Raw genomic sequence first — 22,174 nt, forward strand, 5'->3', positions numbered from 1 at the left:
TCTACCCATGGACAGTCATAAGACGAATAAAATACACATATTATGACTATTTGTTCTCGTGAGAAAAAGTTATTGACTTTGTATTTTGATCGCATTTGTACCGTAGACTTACATGGAAACCGGATATGAAAACACCTATACTGGAGCCATCCGTAGTGGCGCTAGTGAGCAACCAGGAACTACAACACTAGGAAATGAGCTTCAAAAACGAAGTCTGGTTTTGGCCGCTTGGTTGCTACGGACGCAAGTCCATTTCTGACAGCGAAAAATTGAGCCTAAACAGCGACGTGTTCTCACAGTCCCTAATAGCTCTGCCAAAGTTCACTATTGGCGAGAAAAATGTTCAAATGTACTTTAACACTACGCTCCTCTTCTGGGCCCCCGATCTAGTATCACTTTATGTGAAAACTATCGATTTTCTCGCACTCATGTTTCCATAGTATCATCGAGTACTTTCATGCTGCATTCGTATATCTTCATGCTGATGCTGTAGCTCTCATACAGTATCTCTTGCAGTCGTGCCGCAATTCTAGTTTACGATTTGCCAAATCTTTACGGAATTAGCCAGGGCTTACCCAGTGAACTAGACTTGATGCTCACGGCTATGGGTAGCTGATAAGCTGTACATTATGTGACCGGTGTTCCGTTCACCGGAATTTACTTCAACATAATGGGCAGTAGATGTCAGCGATAAGCAAATAGTGGAAGGGCACGCGACGGCCACATCGAGTTCCGTGGTTTTCTCCTCCAGACATGTAGGACTTCTTAACGTATGTAATTGCGACACCAGTAGCCTACGCAGGTCACAGTGCCCACAGTGAAGTGGCCTCTTTAACTTCACAATATCAGACGCAATTCTGAACGACAATGATCGTTATGAAAAAACACGTTTTATTTCTCATCCAAATGCAAAGACTTTTCATTTTGTTTAAAATCACTCCGTACACACAATAAACTGACCTTGAGAAATATATTTTCGCTGCATCCAGTTACAATGACAAAGAAAATGGACAAGGAAGATCTCAGTCAAAAGAAAAGTTAACATGTCATGCGTCATTACACTGGAATCCAACACGTTTGGCATTTAGTCCTCATCCGCATTTCTTTATAAATAAAACCAGCTAATGTCTACCAAAACAAGCTTATTTCCAATGAAAGCAAACAATATTGTTGGTCGTTCAATTCTCCCTTTGATTGAGCCCAAGAGTGGGCTTTGATTGACAGGTCACTCACAGGTCAGAACTGTAGTACTGGTTTTTGCTTCCTGGAAATGTACAGCAAGCTGCGGGGGCCCAGTCTGTACTATAGCAGAGCCCAAGCTGCCAGTTCTGGCTCACTGGGGAGAGTGATGCTTGCATGCCAGTTTTACTAAAACATAAAATCCAAATCCAATTTATTGATGGTCATTGGTAACAGAATTTTTTTTTTTAAAAAAAAGGTCAACAGTTATACAATAAAAATCCATGCCAAATATTATTTCTCAAAATACAGTGAGCTCTATAATACTTTTTGGGACAAATTGCCTCACAGGTGTGTCTGATTATGGAGGAGTGTGTTCAACTGCCTTCTCAGTGCAGGTATGTGGTTCTACGATTCCCTGAGCTGAGAAGGCCAGACTAAGTGAGCTCTGTGTAAAATGGGGTCCATGTGTTCTGCTCTGCGGCACATAAAGTGGAACTTGCTCGCCGAGGAGGAGAGGTTAAGATCTTTGATTTTCGCTCAAAGGTCCCATAATTTTTTACACCGCGCTGTGAGAAAGTATGTGTCTCTGAAGGCCGCGGTTTCGGGAGAAACGGCGGCCGCACAGCGAGCAACCGTACGGTCTCTCCCCGGTGTGGACCATTTGGTGAGTCTTGAGGGTGGACACTTGGGCAAAGCTCTTCCCACACTTGTCACAGCTGTGTGGTTTCTCTCCTGTGTGCACACTCTGGTGAGTCTTGAGGGTGTGCAGATGGGCAAAGCTCTTCCCACACTCATCACAGCTGTGTGGTTTCTCTCCTGTGTGCACACTCTGGTGAGACTTGAGGTTGGACAGATAGGCAAATCTCTTCCCACACTCGTTACAGCTGTACGGTTTCTCTCCTGTGTGCAACCTCTGGTGAGTCTTGAGGGTGGACAGTTGGGCAAAGCTCTTCCCACACTCGTTACAGCTGTACGGTTTCTCTCCTGTGTGGACCCTTTGGTGAGTCTTCAGTCTGCTCAGTTTGGCAAAGCTCTTCCCACACTCGTCACAGCTGTGTGGTTTCTTTCCTGTGTGGACACTCTGATGATGCTTAAGATCATAGAGATGGGCAAAGCTCTTACTGCACACCGTGCAGCGGAAGCATTTCTCTCTGGTGTGAGTAATCTGGTGAGTTTTAAGATTGCTGATCTGGGAGAAGCTTTTACCGCGCTTGCTGTGAATCCGCTGGTGCTTTTCCGGGACGCTGGAGCAAGCGAAAGCTTTGCCGCTCTCTGAACAGCCGAAACGTTTCCCTGTGCCGTGCTGCTCCTCTTCGTGCGTCTGCAGCTCGAGAGCATCCGGGAACGTCTTCCTGCAGCACGTGCAGATGAACTCCTCCCGTCCCTCGATTCCCCAGCGACTCTCTGCTTCTGCTGACGTGTTGAAACTCTCCTCGCACAGGGTGCTTCCAGCACGCTGTCCCGGAGAACCCAGAGGGACCGCCATCTCTGCCGAAATGGCATCAGGCGCCTCGCCGGGGCGGCCATTTTGTTTCTGCTCGAGGTGTGACGTTGGGCCCTCGTTCTTCTCAGAGCGCAGCCTCCGAGAAGCTCTGTAATGGCGAGGAGAGAATCGGTCGTTTGACCGTGCACCTCCGGGCTCCGAGCTTCCTCCGTGCTGTCGGAGCATTTCCTGAACCTTTCCCGATCTGGTGGCCTTGCTCCACGCGCACTGGACCTCCAGCCCCTCTCCAGATCCTGGCAGGGGGTGTCCAGGGGTGAGAGGCTCCCCGTCGGGCTCCTGCTTCAGTTCGGCTTGCAGCCCCTTCTCTGGGTCTCCTGCAGGGCAGGGCTGCATGTGCAGCTCCTCCTTCTCCTCACAGAGGGGTCCTTCACCACCGTTAGCAGCAGCTACGGCTGCCTCTGATGTGCCTGCGCAAAAATACAGCTATCTTGAAATCTAAACTGCTGTTAATTGGTAACATGACACAATAATATGACTGGATTAGCCATGATGGGCTTAGCGACTACAACCGGTGAAACCCAATTACAAATATATTATTAATCCCCACAGGAAATTACCACAGCTAGTCTCCTCAAAGATTTTCTGTTCTGCCTGTGATTGGCTCGTCTTTGGGTCCTCTTCCAGCCGATCCTTGCTGAGCGGCACAGATTCTGACCAATCCTGCTCCCCGTCTTCAGGCTGACAAACAGGAAGTGTGAAGAACACCAGCAAATCAAAGCCTTTAAGACCAGCATTTCTTCTTCTGAACCTGCCTCTCCCCCACCCAAACACCAACAGTAACCACTGTCTGTGGACAAATGCTTTCATCGCCTCACTTTACTACAGTGCCCACGCACATACACAAGGCTAAATACAACATGTGATGGGTGATTGGGCCTGGCTCACAGTTGGCTTTCCAACTGATCCTAAAGGTGCTGGTTGGGGTTGAGGTCAGGGCTCTGTGCTGACCAGTCAGGTTATACTACACTGTTCTCGACAAAACCATGTAATGTGAAACCACTTCTATATGGACTTTGCTGTGTGCCTGGGGGTAATGCCATGCTGAAACAGGAAAGGGCCTTCCCCAAACTGTCCAGAATGTGATTGTATAAGATAACCCTTTACTAACCTAGCCCAAACCAAGAAAAACAGCCCCAGACCAAGAATAGTCATGTAGTGCAATTAAGAACCATTGCTTCACAGTGCCAGAAATAAACAGGCAGGTTAAACAATTTCGCAGACATAAAGTTACAGGTTCCACCGAGATTTTAAATCGAATCGCTAGATTCAGAATCCAGAAAGCTAACCATTACACCTTGGAACCCTAAAAACTAAGTACACGGGTTTCGCGCACTGCAATTTGCATTATCATCAAAACAACGTATCCAAACTACAAAACCAGTGAAACATTAACGGGACAAAACGCTATTTTAACAACCTACGGGATTAGTCATTCCATTTATACATATAAGGAAAATTGATTACTGACAAGAACTACGTTTACTTAACTGTTCATTATATTGCACTGGGATGCCGGTGAATATAAACGGTGAAACTGCATTCAAGGACATAACTAAGTATAGAAACGTTGATATCTAACAGAATGTGCAACGAGACTGACTTAGGTCGTGCGGTCTTTATACCAACAATAAAAGGCCAACTACGTTATACAATTTAGCTAGGTAATGACCACGCCCATATTAATTATCGCATGTCCTGACCTGACCGATATCCCATAACATAAATGTAAACTCGTGCAGGGTCACTTAAACTCTGTTGCATTTACCTCGTACTTTATGTCCAAGGCATCCGCAACAGTCTTCATCTTCTCCACGGGTACGTACTGTTCATCTTCGGCCGGACTTGTGCTCAATAGCCCGTCAAAGACTCTCTCTACGGCGACATTTCCTTCCCCTGCAACCGTACATATTGGAGGCAAAATACACAATCAACTGCAGGTCGAAAACGATGTCATCTTGCCTCTACATTAGAAGTACGACCAAAATGTTGTGCATTTCCATGCAATAAGGTATGGAACTTACAGTTTCGTGCTTTTCTGAATTCATCGCAAACCTTAACTTCAAAAGCGATGTTTAGAGAACTGTTCGGCGTTCCCTCTTCACATCCTCGCGCAGCCCTGAGCTCTCCCTCCATAACCAGTAACTTATTTTTTAGCGCCTCGTTCTCGCTTTGGCTTCTGACCATTTCCAATCGTAATGCCGCAGACGCGTCGTCGACTAGTTTAGTAATCTCTGCGAGTGCCGTTTTAGTTAAAACCTCCATGATGGAGGCCATCTGAACCTGAAAAGGAGTACAAGTCGCCATGTCTTGCTAATTACGTGAACTACACACAGTAGACTCGGGTGAAATCCAGAGAATGTAAAAAAAAAAAAATGAAACCATGCAGCGTACCATAGAGTTCAGTGGATGAACCTAGAACGTTTCTTCTTCTTCTTCTTCTTATCAGTTTCCGGCAGTCTACATGCAACTAGGCCTATTACTGCCCTCCACAGGATAGAAATTTAACAATTGCAGCTCACTCTCATATACAGCCCTGACTCATGCAGGAACTGTAAAACCGTATTGGTGATTAGCTGGTGGTTCTCGCTTTGGCCAAAAAAAGATTTAATGGAGAATGCAACTACTCCTAGGTCTGACAATCTCTTATAGAAAGTTTCCCTCTCTGCTTTATACTTGCCACACTCCAGGAGAGCATGCTTGACTGTTTCTGGGTTTCCACACTCACATAGTCCTGTTGGATGTTTTCCTGCAATGCGCAAGTAATGATTTAACCCACAGTGTCCAAACCTCAGTCTGCTAATTTTAACCGAATCTCTTCGGGTTCCAGACCAACAACTGGGTTTTTTAATCTGAGGATGAAAATAAAAATAGTGTCTTCCTTTAGTCTCCTTTTCCCATAATCCCTGCCATTCTCTTTCAACACCCTCCTTGATTTTCCCTCTAAGTTCCACCCTTCTTTAGACTTGCCTTTGCTTTAGCTATAGCGTCAGCTATTTCATTTCCCTCAACTCCATTATGCCCAGGAACCCAGCAGAACTTGACTTCGCAACCAGATTTCCCAATTCTGAACAAAACAGATAAAATCTCATTAATAAGGTCAGGCCGAGCTTTTGATTTAAGTCCTCTTATAGCCATCAGAGCAGCTTCTGAGTCAGAGCAAATGAGGACTTTCTTTGGTCTTACGTCCTCTGTCCACCACAAAGCCCAAAGAATTGCCAGTAGTTCTGTTGTGAAGACAGAACTTCCATCAGTGACACGCCGCTCAATCCTAAGACCAAACTGAGCCAAATACAGTCCAAATCCTGCTTTCCCACTCTCTGGGTCCCTAGAACCAACTGTAAAAACTTTCAAATAAGACTCCATCTCTCTGCTGAGATAATGTTCTGTTTTTGAAACTATCACATTACTGTCCTTTTCTTGTAAAAAAATGAGGTCAATGTCTGGCGCTTGCATTACCCAAAAAGGTACGGGTAACCAGCCCGTATGATTTGCTATGCTTTCCTGCTCCATTCTCAATTTACTGGCCCACTGATTAACACTGTCAAAAAATGGTTTCCTTTTAATCTTGCCACCCGGATCCCATGACCCTTGTAAAAGACACCTGGCTGGGAGTGTTTTATTAGCTCCACTTAGTTTTACCCAGTACTGCAGCCCCAACTTAATACGCCTTAAGTATAAGGGCATTTCTCCCATTTCAATAAGCAGTGCAGGAATTGGGGAAGTTTTAAAAGCCCCACAGCAGAGTCTCAATGCCTTGCTCTGTAGAATGTCTAATTTCCCGAGCACCGACTTGGCAGCTGAGCCATAAACAAAACACCCATAGTCAAGTACAGATCTTATCATTGCCTGGTATATTAAATGCATAGTCTCTCTCTCTGCCCCCCAGTCACCTAGAACGTGTCCATAGGAGCTGGAGAAGTAACGGGAAACAGCCTCTACTGCGCTTGTTCACGGCAGGGCGAGTTATTTTGCGAACGTGAGGAATAATTTAATACATTAAAATGTGCCGGATGATTTGTGATGATTTTGCGTTCTAACCTCGATGCAGTAATATTATTTCTACCGCGCCACTACTACAAGGAGTACATTTTTATTTATTTATCACAAACTGTCTTTTTGCTTCATCGTATCTAGGCATCTTAGCATCAACCATTGAAGAAAACTAGCAACAGACACGTCGGATTCTCTTGAATATATCGAAAAAGACCCATTAGTCCATTGTGATACAAAAAATCATAAATACAAAGGACGAGGGTACAGCACACTCAAAATCAAATACGTTGGCATAAGTTTCACTTATTTATTGCCGAGCATGTGATGAGAATCTGTGATGATCCCAGAACAGAAAAGGCCTGATAAAGTAAGCACCATATAAAATGTGATCAAACTGTTCTACTCTGTGCCACGTAAGTGTAACTTAATTGCCCAGCAGGGGCAGTAAATTCAAAGATCTTGCTCAATGTTCCCCCCAGTTTTACTCCTCACTAGGAGTGAGTAAGTATGTGTTTCTGAAGAACACGATTCTGAGAGAAACTCTTGCCGCACAGCGTGCAACCATACGGTTTCTCCCCGGTGTGGACCCTTTGGTGAGTCTTGAGATTGCACAGATGGGCAAAGCTCTTCCCACACTCGTCACAGCTGTGCGGTTTCTCTCCTGTGTCTCTCCTGTGTGCACACTCTGGTGAGACTTGAGGTTGTACTTAGTGGCGAAATCCTTTCCGCACAGGGTGCAACTGAACCGTTTCCCCCCGTGATGGGTCACATGGTGTTGCTTAAGGGAGTCGGCGCCATCAAAGAGTTTCCCACAAAGTTTGCAAAGCAAGCGCTTCTCCCCAGCGTGGACTCTCTGGTGATGCTTAAGAACGCTGAGATAGGCAAAGCTCTTATTGCACACCGTGCAGCGGAAGCATTTCTCTCCGGTGTGAGTAATCTGGTGAGTTTTAAGATTGATGAACTGGGAGAAGCTTTTACCGCAATGTGCGCAAACGAACGGTTTCTTCCTCCTGTGAATCCGCTGGTGCTTTTCCAGGACGCTGGAGCAAGCGAAAGCTTTGCCGCTCTCCGAACAGCCGAAACGTTTCCCCGTGCCGTGCTGCTCCTCCTCGTGCGTCTGCAGTTCCAGAGCGTCCGGGAACGTCTTCCTGCAGCACGTGCAGATTAACTCCTCTCGTCCCTCGATTCTCCGGAAACTCTCTGCTTCTGCCGACGTGTTGAAACTCTCCTCGCACAGGGTGCTTCCAGCACGCTGTCCCGGAGAACCCAGAGGGACCGCCATCTCTGCCGAAATAGCATCAGGCGCCTCGCCGGGGCGGCCATTTTGTTTCTGCTCGAGGTGTGACGTTGGGCCCTCGTTCTTCTCAGAGCGCAGCCTCCGAGAAGCTCTGTAATGGCGAGGAGAGAATCGGTCGTTTGACCGTGCACCTCCGGGCTCCGAGCTTCCTCCGTGCTGTCTGAGCATTTCCTGAACCTTTCCCAATCTGGTGGCCTTGCTCCACGCGCACTGGACCTCCAGCCCCTCTCCAGATCCTGGCAGGGGGTGTCCAGGGGTGAGAGGCTCCCCGTCGGGCTCCTGCTTCAGTTCGGCTTGCAGCCCCTTCTCTGGGTCTCCTGCAGGGGGGCTGCTCCTCCCCCTCCTCACAGAGGGGTCCTACACCACTGTTAGTAGCAGCTGCCCCTGATGTGCCTGCACAAAAATAAACATATTGAAATCTAAACTGAAATCAATTACTAATTTCACACAACTTGATTGAATTTGGATGGATGAGCTTAGCAACTACAACCAGTAATTACCAATTACAATTATAACCTTATTAATCCCCACAGGAAATTACCACAGGCATTCTCCTCACTGATCTTCAGTTCCATCTGTGATTGGCTCGTCTTTGGGTCCTCTTCCAGCCAATCCTCGCTGAGTGGCACAGATTCAGACCAATCCTGCTCCTCGTCTACAGGCTGACAAACAGGAAGTGTGAAGATTTTGTGAATCTGAAGGTCTGAACACCAGCAAATCAAAACCTCTAAGACCAGCGTTTCTTCTTATGAACCTCCCAATCGCCACAAAAACACAGACTGGACCTGATTTAGACCACTGTCAGTGTACAATCTCTTTTCATCACACCATTTTACTCTGCCTAAACACACACACACACACACATTGAGGCTTAATCCAACATAAGGTCACATATTAACTTGCTCTTTGAGTACACATATTCAGTTGTGCTGAAAAATTCACATAACCATTATTTAATTATATAAAATACATAGCTAATTAACGTTGCGCTCAATCTGCGCCAGAGATGATGAGCAACTACTTTGCTGGAAACAGCATATCTAATCATTTTTCCCAGGCGCCATAAAGTTCAGGTTCCACCGAGATTTGAACTTGGATCGCTGGATTCAGAGTACAGTGCTAACCATTACACCATGGAACCCCCACGACTAATGAATTGTAACAACCGAACAGGATTTCTGCGTCAAAAACCACCGTGTCTGTGAAACAGCATGTTGAGTCGTCTTGGGACAGATAAAATGCCTGGAAACATACTCCCCAAAATTTCTCCTGTTCATAGACACTGACCCTCTTTCAGCCTTGCTAGCAATAAATACAGGCTACCAGGCATGTATCGCATTTAAAGACGTGACCTTACGCATGTTCTTTTTTGCGCTTCGTTATGAATTGAGTAACGGCTGTGCGGCGCTCTGCTTAGCTCGCTGTCCCTCTTGTGCAACCGCAGGATCAACATACAGGTAAACAATCGGCAGCTCTGAGATTCTTGTTCTTTGTGAGGCCCCATGTTTCATTAACGACACCATGTTCTAATAATAATAATAGTTTTGGATAACGTTTTTCAAAAGCGAACTCAAAACACTGGACATCACGCTGGGGTGGGAAAGACACCATGAAAAATAACTGGGTTATGAAGTGAACGTAAGGAAAGTTGGCAAAGATCTGGTGCGTATTCGGTAACTGATTGTACGGGGCACCATTACATTACAGGCATTATCCAGAGCGACGTACAACAAGTGCCTTAGTTCAAGGTGCAGAGGTGTAAAAGAAACACACTAGAGTGAAGTAAAGATCGTAGTGCCAGAAGTGACCACACAGATCAGGGCTCCAACCCTGTAGAGGCACCACTTTCACAACTTACCCAGTGGCTTACCCAACGATGTCAGTTGAAGAGAGGATAGGCATATTTCACAAGATGGCTATCACAACCGGATGTACGGATACTTTGTTTCCGGTTAGCGTTGCTACGGCCGCAAGTCCATTTCTGACAGCGAAAACTTGAGCCTAAACAGCGACTGTGAGAACACGTCCCTAACAGCTCTGCCAAAGTTCACTATGGGTGAGAAAAATGTTCAAGCAACGGAAAACAACGCAGTGAGACTACAGTCATAAGCCTACTTTAACACTATGCTCCTCTTCTGGGCCCCCGATCTAGTATCACTTTATGTGAAAACTATCGATTTTCTCACACTCATGTTTCAATAGTATCATTGAGTACTTTCATGCTGCATTCGTATATCTTCATGCTGATGCTGTAGCTCTTATCATACAGTATCTCTTGCAGTCGTGCCGCAATTCTAGTTTACGATTTGCCACATCTTTACCGAATTAGCCAGGGCTTACCCAGTGAACTAGACTTGATGCTCACGGCTATGGGTAGCTGATAAGCTGTACATTATGTGACCTGTGTTCTGTAGTTGTTCCAACGACCGTCGGTATGCACTTATAGTAGCTACGTCGCTTTGGGATAAAAGTGTCTGCCAAATTAAATGTAGTATAACGTAACACCGTTCACCGGAATTTACTTCAACGTAATGGGCAGTAGATGTCAGCGTTAAGCAAATAGTGGAAGGGCACGCGACGGCCACATCAAGTTCCGTGGTTTTCTCCTCTAGACATGTAGGACTTCTTAATGTATGTAATTGCGACACCAGTACGCAGGTCACAGTGCCCACAGTGAAGTGGCCTCTTTAACTTCACAATATCAGACACAATTCTGAACGACAATGATAGTTATGAAAAAACACGTTTTATTTCTCATCCAAATGCAAAGACTTTTCATTTTGTTTAAAATCACTCCGTACACACAATAGACTGACCTTCGCTGCATCCAGTTACAATGACAAAGAAAATGGACAAGGAAGATCTCAGTCAAAAGAAAAGTTAACATGTCATGCGTCATTATACTGGAATCCAACACGTTTGGCATGTAGTCCTCATCCACATTTCTTTATTAATAAAACCAGCTAATGTCTACCAAAACAAGCTTATTTCCAATGAAAGCAAACAATATTGTTGGTCGTTCAATTCTCCCTTTGATTGAGCCCAAGTGTGGGCTTTGATTGACAGGTCACTCACAGGTCAGAACTGTAGTATTGGGTTTTGCTTCCTGGAAATGTACAGCAAGCTGCGGGGGCCAGTCTGTACTATAGCAGAGCCCAAGCTGCCAGTTCTGGCTCACTGGGGAGGGTGATGCTTGCATGCCAGTTTTACTAAAACATAAAATCCAAATCCAATTCATTGATGGTGATTGGTAAGATTTTTTTTTTTTTTTTTTAAAAAGGTCAACAATTATACAATAAAAATCCATGCCAAATATTATTTCTCAAAATACAGTTAGCTCTATAATACTTTTTGGGACAAATTGCCTCACAGGTGTCTCTGATTATGGAGGAGTGTGTTCAACTGCCTTCTCAGAGCAGGTATGTGGTTCTACGATTCCCTGAGCTGAGAAGGCCAGACTAAGTGAGCTCTGTGTAAAATGGGGTCCATGTGTTCTGCTCTGCGGCACATAAAGTGGAACTGCTCGCCGAGGAGGACAGGTTAAGATCTTTGATTTTCGCTCAAAGGTCCCCTAATTTTTTACACCGCGCTGTGAGACAGTATGTGTCTCTGAAGGCCGCTGTTCCAGGAGAAACCGCGGCCGCACAGCGAGCAACCGTACGGTTTCTCCCCGGTGTGCACCCTCTGGTGAGTCTTGAGGGTGGACAGTTGGGAAAAGCTCTTCCCACACTCGTTACAGCTGTGCGGTTTCTCTCCTGTGTGGACCCTTTGATGAGTCTTGAGATTGCACAGTTGGGCAAACCTCTTCCCACACTCGTCACAGCTGTGCGGTTTCTCTCCTGTGTGGACACTCTGATGATACTTAAGGTCACAGAGACGGCCAAAGCTCTTACTGCACAACGTGCAGCGGAAGCATTTCTCTCTGGTGTGAGTAATCTGGTGAGTTTTAAGATTGCTGATCTGGGAGAAGCTTTTACCGCGCTTGCTGTGAATCCGCTGGTGCTTTTCCGCGCACAGGGTGCTTCCAGCACGCTGTCCCGGAGAACCCAGAGGGACCGCCATCTCTGCCGAAATGGCATCAGGCGCCCTGCCGGGGCGGCCATTTTGTTCCTGCTCGAGGTGTGACGTTGGGCCCTCGTTCTTCTCAGAGCGCAGCCTCCGAGAAGCTCTGTAATGGCGAGGAGAGAATCGGTCGTTTGACCGCGCACCTCCGGGCTCCGAGCTTCCTCTGCGCTGTCTGAGCATTTCCTGAACCTTTCCCGATCTGGTGGCCTTGCTCCACGCGCACTGGACCTCCAGCCCCTCTCCAGATCCTGGCAGGGGGTGTCCAGGGGTGAGAGGCTCCCCGTCGGGCTCCTGCTTCAGTTCGGCTTGCAGCCCCTTCTCTGGGTCTCCTGCAGGGCAGGGCTGCATGTGCAGCTCCTCCTTCTCCTCACAGAGGGGTCCTTCACCACCGTTAGCAGCAGCTACGGCTGCCTCTGATGTGCCTGCGCAAAAATACAGCTATCTTGAAATCTAAACTGCTGTTAATTGGTAACATGACACAATAATATGACTGGATTAGCCATGATGGCCTTAGCGACTACAACCGGCGAAACCTAATTACAAATATATTATTAATCCCCACAGGAAATTACCACAGCTAGTCTCCTCAAAGATTTTCTGTTCTGCCTGTGATTGGCTCATCTTTGGGTCCTCTTCCAGCCGATCCTTGCTGAGCGGCACAGATTCTGACCAATCCTGCTCCCCGTCTTCAGGCTGACAAACGGGAAGTGTGAAGAACACCAGCAAATCAAAGCCTTTAAGACCAGCATTTCTTCTTCTGAACCTGCCTCTCCCCCACCCAAACACCAACAGTAACCACTGTCTGTGGACAAATGTTTTAATCACCTCACTTTACTACAGTGCCCACACACACACAGACACGAAGCTAAATACAACATGTGATGGGTGATTGGGCCTGGCTCACAGTTGGCTTTCCAACTGATCCTAAAGGTGTTGGATGGGGTTGAGGTCAGGGCTCTGTGCTGACCAGTCAGGTTATTCTACACTGTTCTCGACAAAACCATGTAATGTAAAACCATTTCTATATGGACTTTGCTGTGTGCCTGGGGGTAATGCCATGCTGAAACAGGAAAGGGCCTTCCCCAAACTGTCCAGAATGTGATTGTGAAAGATAACCCTTTACTAACCTAGCCCAAACCAAGAAAAACAACCCCAGACCAAGAATTGTCATAAGCCGCGTTTCCACCAAAATTACCCGGAACTTGCAGTCCCAGGAACTACTTTACCAGGAACTAAAAGGTTCCTTCAGCCAATGGTTGTCTGCGTTTCCACCGGGGTCTAAAGTACCGCGAAGATTAGGCAAATTAGTCCACTGACGTTGTCGTCGGTCCATCTGTCATATGATTTCTTCTGTAACCCCATACTACCACCGAATATTTTCTAATAACCGGGACAGCCCGGAGGGGTTTATTCCACTTATATACAACTGGTTACCAACAATGACTATATATGGTTACTTTTGTATTTATTGATTTTCATATATCCTCTCAAACTCATTCATTAACAGCAGAAAACATGCACACGTTGTAAACAATTTGCTGTTTTATTACTTTCTCGTCGTCAATTCCATATAGGCTAATCGCAAAATGACAAGAATAGAACGAAAACTCGGACTTGCGTGAAAATGTAAATTAGTAGTGGTACAGCCACCGTTTGCTTTCCTTCGAAGTTACTGCTAGCCGAGCAGCGAAGTGTGCCCTCCAGATGCGAACCATGCACCATAAATTAGTCCATAGTCTTCCTGGTCTTTTCGTGGAATTGAAAAATGGCAGTAAAATTGAGTAAAATTACGGCAGTCTGAAAAAGCTAAAGGGAAGATTACTAGAATTAACCTGTTATTTTACCCGGATAAAAAGTGCGGAAGGTGATTTCCAGTTTGCTTGTACTGTATCACCAATGTTAATTATGCAGAACTACCGCATACCTCACATAACTGTATCAAACGTTTTGAGTCAATTACAACGGGCTAACAAAGAAAATCCGGAAGAAAATATTCAGCAACCGAATTAATCCGTTTGAATGTTTTGGTAGCCTACGTAATATGCTGTCCCAGAACGAATGCTTAGCATTTTATAAAACGAATACTAAAGCAAGAAAAGAACAGAAGAGCACACGTTATAATTCCAAGACGTTGACAGGCTATAACAAAAAGTAGGCTACTGCGCCGCATAACATACAAGTTTGATTTGAAGTTATTATGAAAATAAATTGGTTTGCCGCTGCATATTTTCAAACATGGCGGGTAATGGCGGAAAATAAATACAACACAAATGCTACGAGTACTCGACCAATCAGAAATGTTCAGCGCTGCAAGCTCCACCCAAAAGGTTCCTGTACTTTCGGAAAGTACTACCCCCCGAGCAGGAACGTTTTGGGGGGTAAAACAAAGCCCCCAGAACTAAATGTAGACCCTAGTTCCTGCGGTGGAAACGCACTGAGTTCCTCAAAAGGTTCCTAGTTCCGGGGTATAGTTCCTGCGGTGGAAACGCGGCTATATAGTGCACTTAAGAACCATTACTTCACTGTGCCAGAAATAAACAGGCAGACTAAACAATTTCGCAGACAAAGTTACAGGTTCCACCGAGATTTGAAATGGAATCGCTAGATTCAGAGTCCAGAGTGCTAATCATTACACCATGGAACCTTAAAAACAAAGTATACGAACACGGGTTTCGTGAGAAAAAATGCGAAACAATAAAAAAATAAAAAAATATTTTTTACCCATTTTTTATTCAATGCACGTTCTGTTTGTTTCATTCTCTCAGAGAGACTTCAGCCAAAGAGGCTGACTGGTCTTTGCTTTGGTGCTGTCATAGCCCCACATGACTCCGTTTCACCAATCAAACGTAGCCAGTCACAGCACACAGAAGGATGAGCGGGCGACAACAATGGCTGAAACAACGGCGGGTGATTCGTAGGAGGCAGAACACCCCTGGCCTCACGTTCAAACTATGTTTTACTTACAGACTACCAAAAACAGTAGTTACATTATGCGCTGCCTTCTTTGTCTGCCTAGAAATGTGGACAGTTCAGCCTACAAGAACTCAACTTCGAACTTGAGAAAATATGTGGCGGTAAGTTGTAGGTTAGTTTTGGCTGTGGATAGCTAACTATTTGACTGAGTGGTCATATATTGTCTTGGACAATCCGTTTGGGAAATATACGCGCATTCGTGACGCCTGGGTATCTTCCAAAATAGCTGCGCGTAATACCACACGCCTTGTTTACGGCGTTGTCGCCCTTTTTTAGTACAGTCTGGCTTGATTTACAATTCATTTATTCAGTAGGTGAGAGTATAAGCTTTCTAACGATGTATAACATGTCTAATTTTTCTTTTGGAATAGCGTTTTTTAGGTCAGCGTAACCGAAATTTTTCTTATCGCATTCACTTATGCGTTCACTCACGAAACGTGGTCAACTATTATTCGTAATTTCTTGGGAAATACTATTATTATTGAGGACTTCTGGACATAGCTAAGCCGCATGTTTGCTGATAGACCTAGCTGACATCATTTTCTGGAGCAAAACAGAAGCGGATTGAACTGTTGATTTACTGTTTCTGTCTCCATCTACTGAACACAGATAAGATTTCATCATTGCTATGTAAGTAGGCTATTACTGTTCAAAATACTTCGGTTATATACGTTATTTTTGAAATTGAGTGTGTTTAAATAGGTTACTGGTATTAATGTGGATATTTCACACTGTAATGTAAGCGTTAGTTAGTAGTGTAATAGTTTTTGTGAAGCACGTAACAGTCATGACGTGAGCGCTGGAACATTGCATAGCATTGCATTGCATTCTTAACGTTTGTTTACGCTAAACCGAAAGTTCTGCACATATTCCGCGCAAGGCATCATGGGACTTTGGAATATTATGGATAAGTGCATCATAAGGTACAATAATGGTGCGACAAAGCATTATGTTTTCCACATATAAAGTTTCTGTTTGAATTTGAGCAGGCTCCTCTTTGTGGTGATGATGAGTCTATTTTAATGGGTAAATCCCCTGTAGCCTCATTGATATTTTTTCTGTCAACGGAGGGTTCACCCCAACAAACTGATGAGGTATACAGACATAACAGAGTACAACAGAAAGCGAAAATCCTCCTCTTCTGACGAACCTCCTGTGTATTGTTTTATTTAAAGGGATATGATTTAGGCCATATTTGAATTTGCACATGGCTATTTTATATGTTGTTTATTTCTATTGGACAAGCATTTACAATTTTATATTTTGGATTTTTAAGTTCATCTTGCTCTGCTTATTTCAACATTAAATCAGATTATATGAAGTAACTCAGTACTTGAGTAGTCTTTTCACAAGATACTTTCTTACTCTTACTCAAGTAATTATTTGGATGACTATTTTTACCTCTACTTGAGTCATTATTATTTTAAAGTAACAATACTTTTACTTGAGTACAGTTTTTGGCTACTCTACCCACCTCTGGGTAATGACCACGCCCCATATTAATTATCGCATGTCCTTACCGAAATCCCATAACATAAATGGAAACTCGTTGGGGGTCACTTAACCTCTATTGAATTTACCTCGTACTTTATGTCCAAGGCATCCGTAACAGTCTTCATCTTCTCCACGGATACGTACTGTTCATCTTTGGCCGGACTTGTGCTCAATCGCGCATCAAAGACTCTCTCTACGGCGACATTTACTTTCCCTGCAACCGTACCTAATGGAGGCAAAATACACAATCAACTGCAGGTCGAAAACGATGTCATCTTGCGTCTACATTAGAAGTACGGCCGAAATGCTGTGCATTTCCATGCAATAAGGCGAGGAACTTACAGTTTTGTTCTTCTCTGAATTCGTCGCAAACCTTAACTTCAAATGCGATGTTTAGAGAACTGTCCGGCGTTCCCTCTTCGCATCCTCGCGCAGCCCTGAGCTCTCCCTCCATAACCAGTAACTTACTTTTTAGCGCCTCATTCTCTCTTTGGCTTCTGCACATTTCCAGTCGTAATGCCGCAGACGCGTCGTCGACTAGTTTAGTAATTTCTGCGAGTGCCGTTTTAGTTAAAACCTCCATGATGGAGACCATCTGAACCTGAAAAGAAGCACAAGTCGCCATGTTTTGCCAATTACGTGAACTACACACAGTGGACTCGGGTGAAAACATGGAGCGTACCATAGACTTCAGTGGCTTCTTCTTCTTCGGTTTTGTTACCGGCAGCCGGCATCCTTGAAAGTTGCATTACTGCCATCTTTCGGAGTAAGTTAACTCCTACAGCTTATTGACTGTCACACTTTAGCCGCGTTAGCCGCGTTTCCACCAAAAGTACCCGGAACTACTTTTCAAGGAACTAAAAGGTTCCTTCAGCCCATGGTTGTCTGCGTTTCCACCGCGGTCTAAAGTCCCGCGAATATTAGGCAAATTAGCCCACTGAAAATATTTAGCAACCGAATTAATCCGTTTGAATGTTTTGGTACGTAATATGCTGTCCCAGCATGAATGCTTTTTATTTTAAAAAAATTATAAAACGAATACTAAAGCAAGAAAAGAACAGAAGAGCACACGTTATAATTCCAAGATGTTGGCAGGCTATAACCAAAACTAGGCTACTGCGCCGCATAACATACAAGTTTGATTTTAAGTTATTATGAAAATTAATTGGTTTGCGGCTGCATATTTGTAAACATGGCGGCTGAAAATTAACACAAAAAAATGCTGTGAGTACTCGACCAATCAGAAATGTTCAGCGTTGCAAGCTCCACCCAAAAGGTTCCTGTACTTTCGGAAAGTACTACCCCCCGAGCAGGAACTTTTTCGGGGGGTAAAATAAAGCCCCCGGAACTAAATTTAGACCCTAGTTCCTGCGGTGGAAACGCGGCTAAGACCGGTTGGATGTTTACCTATAAGATGAAGCGTGCTGCGTAAATTGCTGTGTCCTATTCTTAATCTTGATATTACAACCTCCTCTCTTCTGTTTCCTCCCCTCTTTCTTACACTGCCTACTCTATTTTGTATCAGATGTAAATGTCTCCCCCTTCTCTCATGATCCCAGTGCTGCTGCCATTCTTTATTAATATTTCCCCACACAATGCCCTTTCCCTCTGATTTAGATAACTTGATATTGATTTCAACACTTCCCTTTTTGACTGCTTCTTTTGCCAACATATCTGCTCTCTCGTTTCCCGGGATATCTGAATGTGCTGGGACCCACATGAATGTAACACTTTTCCCTTGCCTAACCACTCTTGAATTGGCAAACAAGATTTTATACAGCAGATCCTGGTGATTTCTGACTGTACCTGCCTTAATACTTGCAATGGCCGACACAGAATCACTACATGTTACTATTTTGTTAACCCTACCCCGTTCAGCCCATTCTAATGCCATCAATATGGCAAACAATTCAACCGCATACACACTTAAACAATCCGATGTTCTCTTGCCAATTCCCACTTGGTAACTAGGCACAGCAACTGCAGCCCCTGTTGCATCTGTCTGCGGATCCTTTGATCCATCTGTAAAATTCTGAACACTGCCTTTATACTTACAGTCCCTATAGTTATAATATTCACTAAGTAAGTCAGCATTCTTATTACTATGCTTAATCTTAAGTAATTCCAGATCTACCCCCACACTTTCTAACTCCCAGACAGGTCTAACAGGCCACACCACAGTTTCGCCAAAAAGTATCATGTTCTCCCTTATCTGGTAAATGGATGGTAAATGGACTGCATTTATATAGCGCTTTTATTCAAAGCGCTTTACAATTGATGCCTCTCATTCGCCAGAGCAGTTAGGGGTTAGGTGTCTTGCTCAAGGACACTTCGACATGCCCAGGGCGGGGTTTGAACCGGCAACCCTCCGACTGCCAGACAATCGGTCTTACCTCCTGAGCTATGTCGCCCCTATCTCTTGCCACTTTATCTCCTGCCCATCCAAAACTTGATTTTTCCATCCTCTCCTTCTCCCAGCTTGTCTGCAGTACCCTTTTTGTTGGATGACTATCTCCATGCCCCCTTAGATTAACCCAGTAGTTAGCCACCAGCTGTTTCCGACGCAACCACAGTGGCATTTCACCTGCTTCCACGTGGGAGTGCACACACTGGGGAAGTTTTAACTGCTCCTAAACACACTCGTAAAGCCCGAGCTTGTATAACATCTAGGTCCGCCAGCACCGATTTTGCTGCTGATCCATATACGATACTTCCATAGTCTAATCTTGATCTAATTAAGGCTACATAAATATATTTCAGAAATGCTATATCAGCTCCCCACTCCAATCCTGCAAGACACCTGAGTTCAGTGGCTGAACCAAGAAAGTGTACTTAACTTAGGAGCTGGAGAGGAGCGCCCAGACGGTGAAGCCTGGGAAGTAACGGGAAACAGCCTCTACTGCACTTGTTCACGGCAGGGCGAGTTATTTTGAGAACAGGAGGAATCATTTAATACATTAAAATTTGTGATGATTTTGCGTTCTAACCTCGATGCAGTAATATTATTTTTACCGCACCACTACTACAAGAAGTACATTTTTATTTATTTATCACAAACTGTCTTTTTGCTTCATCGTATCTAGGCATCTTAGCATCAACCATTGAAGAAAACTAGCAACAGACACGTCGGATTCTCTTGAATATATCGAAAAAGACCCATTAGTCCATTGAGATACAAACCATCAGAAATACAAAGGACGAGGGTACAGCTCACTCAAAATCAAATACGTTGGCATAAGTTTCACTTATTTATTTATTGCTGAGCATGTGATGAGAATCTGTGATGATCCCAGAACAGAAAAGGCCTGACACAGTAAGCTGAGTATAAAATGTGATCAAACTGTTCTACTCTGTGCCACATAAGTGTAACTTAATTGCACAGCAGGGGCAGTAAATTCAATGATTTTGCTCAATGTTCCCCCCAGTTTTACTCCTCACTAGGAGTGAGTAAGTATGTGTTTCTGAAGAACATGATTCTGAGAGAAACTCTTGCCGCACAGCATGCATCCGTACGGTTTCTCCCCGGTGTGCACACTCTGGTGAGTCTTGAGATTGCACAGTTGGGCAAAGCTCTTCCCACACTCGTCACAGCTGTGCGGTTTCTCTCCTGTGTGGACCCTTCGGTGAGTCTTCAGGCTGCTCAGTTTGGCAAAGGTCTTCCCACACTCGTCACAGCCGTACGGTTTCTCCCCGGTGTGCACACTCTGGTGAGACTTGAGACTGCTTTTAGCGGTGAAACCCTTTCCGCACAGGGTGCAACTGAACCGTTTCCCCCCATGATGGGTCACATGGTGTTGCTTAAGGGAGTCGGCGCCATCAAAGAGTTTCCCACAAAGTTTGCAAAGCAAGCGCTTCTCCCCAGCGTGGACTCTCTGGTGATGCTTAAGAACGTGAAGATAGGCAAAGCTCTTATGCTGGATGCTGGAGTAAGCAAAAGCTTTGCCGCTCTCCGACCAGCCGAAACGTTTCCCCGTGCCGTGCTGCTTCTCCTCGTGCGTCTGCAGCTCGAGAGCATCCGGGAACGTCTTACCGCAGCACGTGCAGATTAACTCCTCCCGTCCCTCGATTCTCTGGCAACTCTCTGCTTCTGCCGACGTGTTGAAACTCTCCTCGCACAGGGTGCTTCCAGCACGCTGTCCCGGAGAACCCAGAGGGACCGCCATCTCTGCCGAAATGGCATCAGGCGCCCTGCCGGGGCGGCCATTTTGTTCCTGCTCGAGGTGTGACGTTGGGCCCACGTTCTTCTCAGAGCACAGCCTCCAAGAAGCTCTGTAATGGCGAGGAGAGAATCGGTCGTTTGACCGCGCACATCCGGGCTCCGAGCTTCCTCTGTGCTGTCGGAGCATTTCCTGAACCTTTCCCGATCTGGTGGCCTTGCTCCACGCGCACTGGACCTCCAGCCCCTCTCCAGATCCTGGCAGGGGGTGTCCAGGGGTGAGAGGCTCCCCGTCGGGCTCCTGCTTCAGTTCGGCTTGCAGCCCCTTCTCTGGGTCTCCTGCAGGGCAGGGCTGCATGTGTAGCTCCTCCTCCTCCTCACAGAGGGGTCCTTCACCACCATTAGCAGCAGCTACGGCTGTCTCTGATGTGCCTGCGCAAAATACAGCTATCTTGAAATCTAAACTGCTGTTAATTGGTAACATGACACAATAATATGACTGGATTAGCCATGATGGCCTTAGCGATTACAATCAGTGAAACCTAATTACAAATATATTATTAATCCCCACAGGAAATTACCACAGCTAGTCTCCTCAAAGATTTTCTGTTCTGCCTGTGATTGGCTCGTCTTTGGGTCCTCTTCCAGCCAATCCTTGCTGAGCGGCACAGATTCTGACCAATCCTGCTCCCCGTCTTCAGGCTGACAAACAGGAAGTGTGAAGAACACCAGCAAATCAAAGCCTTTAAGACCTCTTCTTCTGAACCTGCCTCTCCCCCACCCAAACACCAACAGCAACCACTGACTGTGGACAAATGTTTTCATCGTGTCACTTTACTACAGTGCCCACACACACACAGACACAAGGCTGAATACAACATGTGATGGGTGATTGGGCCTGGCTCACAGTTGGCTTTCCAACTATGGACTTTGCTGTGTTCCCGGGCGTAATGCCATGCTGAAACAGGAAAGGGCCTTCCCCAAACTGTCGAGAATGTGATTGTAAAATATAACCCTTTGCTAAACTAGCCCAAACCAAGAAAAACAGCCCCAGACCAAGAATTGTCATATAGTGCACTTAAGAACCATCACTTCACTGTGCCAGAAATAAACAGGCAGACTAAACGATTTCGCAGACATAGTTACAGGTTCCACCGAGATTTGAAATGGAATCGCTGGATTCAGAGTCCAGAGTGCTAATCATTACACCATGGAACCTTAAAAACAAAGTATACGAACACGGGTTTCGCGCAGTGCAATTTGCATTACTATCAAAACAACGTATCCAAACTACAAAACCAGTGAAACATTAACGGGACAAAACGCGATTTTTCCAACCTACGGGATTAGTCATTCCATTTATACATATAAGGAAAATTGATTACTGACAACAAGAACTACGTTTACTTAACTGTTCATTATATTGCATTGGGATGCCGGTGAATATAAACGGTGAAACTGCATTCAAGGACATAACTAAGTATAGAAACGTTGGTATCTAAAAGAATGT

At 45.2% G+C, this 22,174-nt stretch overlaps 2 protein-coding genes across 9 annotated transcripts in view; both read right to left on the minus strand.

Annotated features, from left to right (window-relative positions):
• Nucleotides 1–870: 870 nt before the first annotated feature.
• On the minus strand, nt 871–17,227 carry LOC135255869 (zinc finger protein 260-like). Of its 6 annotated transcripts, none has more exons than XM_064337616.1 (7): nt 16,851–17,227; nt 16,595–16,722; nt 8,518–8,638; nt 7,658–8,369; nt 4,452–4,579; nt 3,244–3,364; nt 871–3,093 (listed from the first exon to the last, which is right to left on the minus strand). In XM_064337616.1, exons 4-7 carry the CDS (start codon nt 8,142–8,144, stop codon nt 1,739–1,741), a joined length of 2,091 nt encoding a protein of 696 aa, XP_064193686.1. In that variant the 5' UTR covers nt 8,145–8,369; nt 8,518–8,638; nt 16,595–16,722; nt 16,851–17,227; the 3' UTR covers nt 871–1,738. The 6 variants fall into 6 exon arrangements, with proteins under 6 accessions (XP_064193686.1, XP_064193685.1, XP_064193687.1 ...); XM_064337615.1 differs by having other exon boundaries at nt 16,595–16,734; XM_064337617.1 differs by lacking the exons at nt 8,518–8,638; nt 16,595–16,722; nt 16,851–17,227 and adding an exon at nt 12,614–12,734.
• Nucleotides 17,228–19,743: 2,516 nt separating this feature from the next.
• LOC135255870 (zinc finger protein 391-like) overlaps nt 19,744–22,174 on the minus strand; it is a 35,242-nt gene continuing 32,811 nt past the window's right edge. For all 3 annotated transcript variants that reach the window (XM_064337624.1, XM_064337623.1, XM_064337622.1), the window contains 2 exons: nt 21,246–21,366; nt 19,744–21,096 (listed from right to left, as the gene is read on the minus strand). In XM_064337624.1, the coding sequence (XP_064193694.1) occupies nt 19,946–21,096; nt 21,246–21,366 (1,272 nt within the window). In that variant the 3' untranslated portion in view covers nt 19,744–19,945. The remainder of the gene's footprint in view (nt 21,097–21,245; nt 21,367–22,174) is intronic.

The sequence above is a fragment of the Anguilla rostrata genome, chromosome 5 (genome assembly GCF_018555375.3).
Source record: "Anguilla rostrata isolate EN2019 chromosome 5, ASM1855537v3, whole genome shotgun sequence".
NCBI classification, from domain to species: domain Eukaryota; kingdom Metazoa; phylum Chordata; class Actinopteri; order Anguilliformes; family Anguillidae; genus Anguilla; species Anguilla rostrata.

Bases quoted from the DNA above. Each gene is read 5' to 3' on its own strand.
- LOC135255869 (XM_064337616.1), bottom strand. From the start codon at position 8,144: ATGCTCAGACAGCACGGAGGAAGCTCGGAGCCCGGAGGTGCACGGTCA. The intron at 4,580-7,657 runs GTAAAAGCTTCT...GTACGGTTGCAG, and splicing joins GTTCGTTTGCGCACATTGCG to GGGAAGGAAATGTCGCCGTA. The intron at 3,365-4,451 runs GTAAATGCAACA...CCTGTTTGTCAG, and splicing joins CCTTGGACATAAAGTACGAG to CCTGAAGACGGGGAGCAGGA.